The 6,072-nt window shown below is 47.1% G+C and overlaps 1 protein-coding gene across 1 annotated transcript; it reads right to left on the bottom strand.

Annotated features, from left to right (window-relative positions):
- Positions 1-715: 715 nt before the first annotated feature.
- LOC149236891 (uncharacterized) lies at positions 716-2,524 on the bottom strand. Its single transcript, XM_089461656.1, has one exon. The coding sequence runs from the start codon at positions 2,281-2,283 to the stop codon at positions 1,504-1,506; it is 780 nt and encodes a 259-aa protein (XP_089317782.1). The 5' UTR covers positions 2,284-2,524; the 3' UTR covers positions 716-1,503.
- Positions 2,525-6,072: the final 3,548 nt, after the last annotated feature.

Genomic DNA, 6,072 nt, shown 5'->3' with positions numbered 1-6,072 from the left:
ATTAGTTGCATGTGCCAAAATAGAAATAGAATGCTCATTGCAATGGTACAACTCATAACATATGTTAGTATTTTTGTTCCTTTAGCCTACTACTATCCATTAGCAATAACTTTCCATCATTTTTTCTTTCTAGAGACTATTTGTTTTTAGTAATTCACTCAAGTTAACTAGTTCATTAGTGATTTACATGTATTTAAATAATTAGTTAATTACTTTGCAAGAGTTGATGTACATTTTCCATATAGTAAAGTATGATTGGAATTAATTAACATATGGTCACTGCATGGAGGAGCTGTTAGCATGTCTATCTTATTCTCAGCACAATTAGAGTGCATTAGTTGGAAAAATACTCTTTTCTAATTTAAGATAATTTTGTATACATGGACAATCCTTATTCTAGAATAAGAAATGAACGGAACATTACAAATAAGTATACATTTTAATTATTATTTCATTGTCAATGAAAAGTATTATGCATATTAGTACATATCTGTTGTAATATAGCAAATAATATGCATTAGTTACAAGTAAGAAAGAACAAAAAGTAAACTACATAATTTTATTCAATGAAAACAAAAAAACAAAGAAAAAAAAAAAACATTTATTTTACCATATCTTCAACGACCAAAAAATAAACATTTATTTTACATATCTTCAACGACCAATCAAGATTATTACATAGAATGAAGTAAAAACATATATGTAATATGTAAGAACGGCACTTTAATCGTCTGAACTGACTTTACCCAACCGACTCAGTTGGTTGACTCAACTAGTGATTCAATCCACTTACAATATAATATTCTATGTCAATTTGACTGGAATCCACTTTCAATATAATATTCTATGTCAGTTTGACCGGAATAGTTGACTAAGTCAAGTAGCCTTTGCAACATCTTCTCCACCCTTAATGCCTTCCTTCTTTGTCCCGAAGAAAGGGGAGATTTGGAGAATTACAAAATTTGAGAAACTTAATACAGGGGATAGAAATATAAGTAGAAAGAGAAGAGTTTTTGGTTGGCAGGGAATCATTTTTTTGGTGATGGCGCTGGTTGAGAATTCTACTCTTCGCAGGATGTTTGGTCAATAGATCTTGTAGGCTGGTCGATTGATGCTTCTTGTGTCCCATCGAGAGAACTTAAGATATGAATTTCGCATCTCGGTATCTCTCCCGATAAGTAGTTGGACCCTTCCACTTCGATCTCTTGTATGTCAGAGTGTTGTTCAGGTGTCGGTTCGCATTCTGACATGCTTGGTGTGAAAAAATGAAACTTGGGCCACGAAGGGGTCAGTTCTATCGATCGTGCCTGGATAGGTGCTTCTACAAAATCCATCTGATAGATGATTAGTGCAAGTGATGGAAACTGCAACCAGCACTGTAATAGCTGGTCCCCGTCAATGAGTAGTTTCAATCAAGATACCCAGTTTCTCCAGAAAAAACAGATTGACAATAGAAAATACAGAAATGGAGAATCGAGGCAGGCTTTCTGCTCGATGAAGACGTTATAGCTGCGTAGGAAACACGGATCCCGAATTGATAACTCCTGCACCATCTAACTCTTGAGGGTATTTGGGACTACTGGTGTTTATGTTATCATGGCGAGACTGGAAAGGAATAAACGTACTACTATTATATAGTTGAGGGCAATAACTGTCAGGGGCAGAATGGAGGTGGGACACACAGTTCATATTAAGGTCAAGTAATCCCTTATAAGGTAAGGGCTTGCCCAATAGCTGCCAACCCTGCTGGGTTACATGTGCAGATAAATTAGGGTTCACGGCTGAATATCCAAAGTGGGATTCAGGAATACCCGTGAAACGCTGCACCATGGCCCTGAAATTTGAAGTATCGGTGTTCAGCAGCGTAGTCGGCGCCCTCCTGGAGGCCCTGGATCGTTTCTTGCCCGCCTTGGCAGCTCCTCCGGGATTTACAGAGAGACTAGCCGAGTTACTTAGACCTACGGATTGAGGAGGCCATGGCTCCGTGGTTGTCAGCCGCGTTGCCTCTGCGAGCTTGGAATTGGTCGACATGGGTGCGGAGAGGTGTCCACGTCGAAAATCCTGCGCGCCGTTGCTTGATATCATGAAGCTTTGTGTTTCTCCGTGGCTGCTGTCGTTGCTTGCCGGCTTCTGCTGAAATTGTGCAGAGGCATCAAACAACTGAGAACTGCCCGCGCTCTGCATTCCAAACGGCGGAACAGAGAGATCCGGAGGCCCCAAGATGTTGTTCGACAAGAGGGCGTTATAAATGTAATCTTCCTCGGGATTTAACATAAACTCCATTGTTCTGCAAAATTCCTCTTCACGCCAAAATACTGTAACGTAAAGAAAAACTCTAGTGCTGTCAAGTCGAATATATAATGTAATTCCTGCTTCTCTGGTTTGTGTGAGGCAGCGTGTTTATACTTCATAGCCATATGCTTTGTCAACCGGCACTAGGTCACCGCATACTGCGGAGCGTTCATATGGGCAAGGAGGCTAGCTGTCACGCCCTCAATCTTTTTTTTTTTCTTATTGGGCGGAGCGCGGCACCACCGAACGCCCACTCTTGACCGAATGCACGTTTGTGGACTATGCCTTAACCATAAAACACTTAACTTTATTTCTTAAGGTGTATTAAACATTCATCAACAGTTATAACATTCACCAATATTCATAACCGATATCAACCACATAATAAAACTGCAATAATAATCACAATCACACCAATGTAATATGGGAGGGGCAACTCCCAAAGAGTTCGCCCAACTGTTTTATTATGAACTGCTTTCAATTTATACAAACAGTGCGCCGGGCTTAACCACGGCCGCACTTAACCAAATATCAAATGTTACAATCGTGCGCCGGACTGATTCACGGCCGCACTTAACCAAATACCAAGTGTTACAATTCGAGTGCCGGACTTGCTCACGGCCACTCTTAACCGGTTACAGAAAATGGGCCAACGCCCTTACAACACGCGCCCGTGCCTATGGCGGAACGTGCCCACCCGGGTCACCGTTCCCCAACTCGGCCCGCGCCCTGAACGCACTACCCGATATCTCGAACCTCTGCCAATACGATCTGCGTTACTGTATGTCGAGCCGCAGCCAACTCGGCCTGCGCCCACACCGAACCACCGTGCCAAACTGTACTGACCGACCCGCAGAAAACCGTGTAACGCTGCCTACACCAACAGCTCGGAAAAGCTCGCACCTTCTCTTGCTACGCAAGAGATGTGCGCATAACCAATGCCTTCACCTTGTGCGAATGTAGGAGATCGAAGACTTCAAGACTTGCTTGATTGCTTTCTCATTCGAATGAGTCCTCTACTTATAGCCAACTCATCCTTTCATTGAGGAGCGCTTATCTTACAAGCCGACCCCAAGAGAATACTTTCGAAGCCCCCATTTCATCTTATGGGCAGGTTGGCCCTTGCCCATGGCAAGGCCGACCATTGCCCCTTATAAACTTTCGTAGCCTCTTCGCATTCTCTTATGTTGTAATTCGTAATGCTCCGAACGCCGCCTTGCTGTTTCCTTTGCTCGCATGACTGTTCGCGCTGCACCACTGTTCGCTGTCGTCCCTGGTCGTTGCTGCATAGAGGGGCGCCCGCCCGATTGCCCTCCGTTCGCCTACGACCACACGCCCAACCGCTGCCCGTCCACGTTCAGCTCGCCCGTGTCCGCTCGCCCATGCTTGCGTTCACGCCCAGTTCATCCATGCCCGCTCGTCCACTTCGCGTTCAGCTCGCCCACGTCCAACTCGTCCGTGTCCGGGTGTGAGTCGCCCTTGGGTCGCCCGCCCGTTTGGTGCGGGTCGCCCTCGGGTCGACTCGCCGGTTCGCTCACCCGAGCCTTAACCGCTTCCGCCGGTCCGGGTAGCCTCACCCGGGTGCAGTTCGCCCGCGGTCCATCTCGCCCGCCTGCAGCTCTGTCTGCTCCCGTTTCTGCCTGCCCAAACCCGCAACCTGTTCATGTCGTGCACGGGTCGTGCGCCCGGGGCGCCCGCCCGTCGTGCACGGGTCGCCCGCCCGCACACCACATCTCCGTGTCTGTCTGCCCGCTGGGTGGGCGCGCCCTCGCCCAGCTCGTCGCCCGACTCGCCGTTCCACCCAACCGCAGTCCTGTTCACCCGCCCGCCGGGTCGCCGTGCACGGCTCGCCCGCCCGGCTCGCCCGCGGGTCAAGTCACCTTCGTGCAGAAATGTCGTGCACGCCCTGCCCGACTCGCTAGGGCGTTACACTCTCCTCCACCCGAAGACGTTGTCGTCCCGACAACACATCAACCACCGCCATGGCTGATATCTACTATGATGTAGGCTCCCTCATACAAGGTAACCATCAACCCATATAGAGTCTGCCTCCACCAAGTCTGCTCCATGTGCCCATGCACATAACCAAGTGTCAACCTCATGTCAACATCTCACGGTCCCATGCCCAGATCTATGGGAACCCCCATTTTCTGCTGCACGACCACATACCTGCTCAATCACCAAGTGAGGGCTCACTGCCTTGAGCAGCCAACAATGAGCCCATCTCCCTTTGCTCTCTAAGAAGATGTGTGAGGAGAGCTTGAAGGCTCTCCTTTACTAATCAATTCGATCCATCTGTCAGGATCTTCAACTTCCATTCTTTGTAGGTATGCTTCCCGATCTTCCCCCTGGATATTCGGTCTTACATACAACTCCTCATCATCGTCCTCTTCTTCCACTAACTCTAGCCTCCTCGATAAGTCCGAGATACTATCTGAAAGTGTACGGATGATTACAGATTGTTCTGCAATCTTTGCCTCCATCGTGGTCAACCTCTTGTCCACTTTCACCTGGTCCTCCATTTGCATGCCTCCCAACTTACGATCAGGTTTGGTTACCCCAATGGTTGGAACACCAATGGGCACATCTTCCCTTCCATCGTAAATGAAGAGCTTTCTCAAATGTGGCACTACCATGGCTTCATACTGCTTCATAAATTCCATCCCCAATACTGCCTCATAATCGTCAATCCGCACTACGGTGAAGTCCACCTTTCCGGTCCATCCACCAAGTGTGGTGTCTACCTTCTCGGCCATACCAAGGATCGCCATTGGGGGAGAGTTCACTGTCTTCATTTGTGCCCTTGCAGGTACAAACTTCAGCCCAAGTCTCCTTGCTGTGTCTTCACTCATGAAATTGTGTGAAGCCCCACTATCAACCATAGTGAGTACATCGGCTCCACCTATCTTCATCTGGACATATTCCAACCTGTTCCTTTCTGGATCTCTTCTAGAAGCCACCTCCGTAGTAGCAGCTGCACCAAGTATCTGCATCATTCCTACGGAAGCGTTGTCATCCTCCTCAACAGGTTGTGCAACAGCAGCTATCTTCGGTTTAGATGGGCAATTCTTTACCGTGTGTGGTCCTTCACATAACCAACACTTCAAAGGCTTCTTGAACTTTGCACCATCCTCTGATTTCGGAGAGTCCTCCTTCTTCTTCTCCTTCGGTTTGTCGAACTTCTTTTTCTCACTAGAAGTCTCATCATAATGGTCCACCAGCTTGTCGACTGCAGCAAAGGCTTCTTCAAGTGTTCTAATCTTCTGTCTCTTCACTTCGTTGCGGGCCCAAGGTTTCAATCCAATAATAAAATTGAACACCTTGTCCTTCTCTGCCATATCTGGAAGTTCTAGAGCTGCACTTGAAAACTCTCGCTGATATGCCTGCAAGCTTCCGGTTTGCTTGATGAACTTGATTTTTGTCCTTGCTTCCCAAGTTTCATCTTGAGGACTGAAGTGGGTCTGCAAGGCTTTCTTCATGTCGCACCACGAAGTGATCTCTTCAGCATTACCGTTGATGATTTGATCTACTCTTCTTCGCCACCACATCTTGGCATCGTTTGTTAGAAACTGAGCGGCCACCTTAACTTGTGTCTCACCATCGGGTAGACTCAACCGTTCTAGGTACTGCTCCATGTCCCATAAGAAGTTACCGAGTGTCTTCGCACTCCTTGTACCGTCATAGGACTCCGGCTCCTTGACCTTTACATGAGGTACTCCTCCACCTGAGTTATACTTCATGGCTCTCTTCAATATCGCAATCTCATCATTAGCCTGTTCA

Source organism: Pinus tabuliformis, chromosome 8 (assembly GCF_031772625.1).
Source record: "Pinus tabuliformis cultivar Carrire ecotype Pingquan chromosome 8, CPIR1, whole genome shotgun sequence".
NCBI lineage: Eukaryota > Viridiplantae > Streptophyta > Pinopsida > Pinales > Pinaceae > Pinus > Pinus tabuliformis.
The sequence above is the reverse complement of the archived record's forward strand: the minus strand, read 5'-3'. Positions and strand labels throughout refer to the sequence as shown.

Coding starts and splice junctions, on each gene's coding strand:
- LOC149236891 (XM_089461656.1), bottom strand. CDS start 2,283: ATGGAGTTTATGTTAAATCCCGAGGAAGATTACATTTATAACGCCCTC.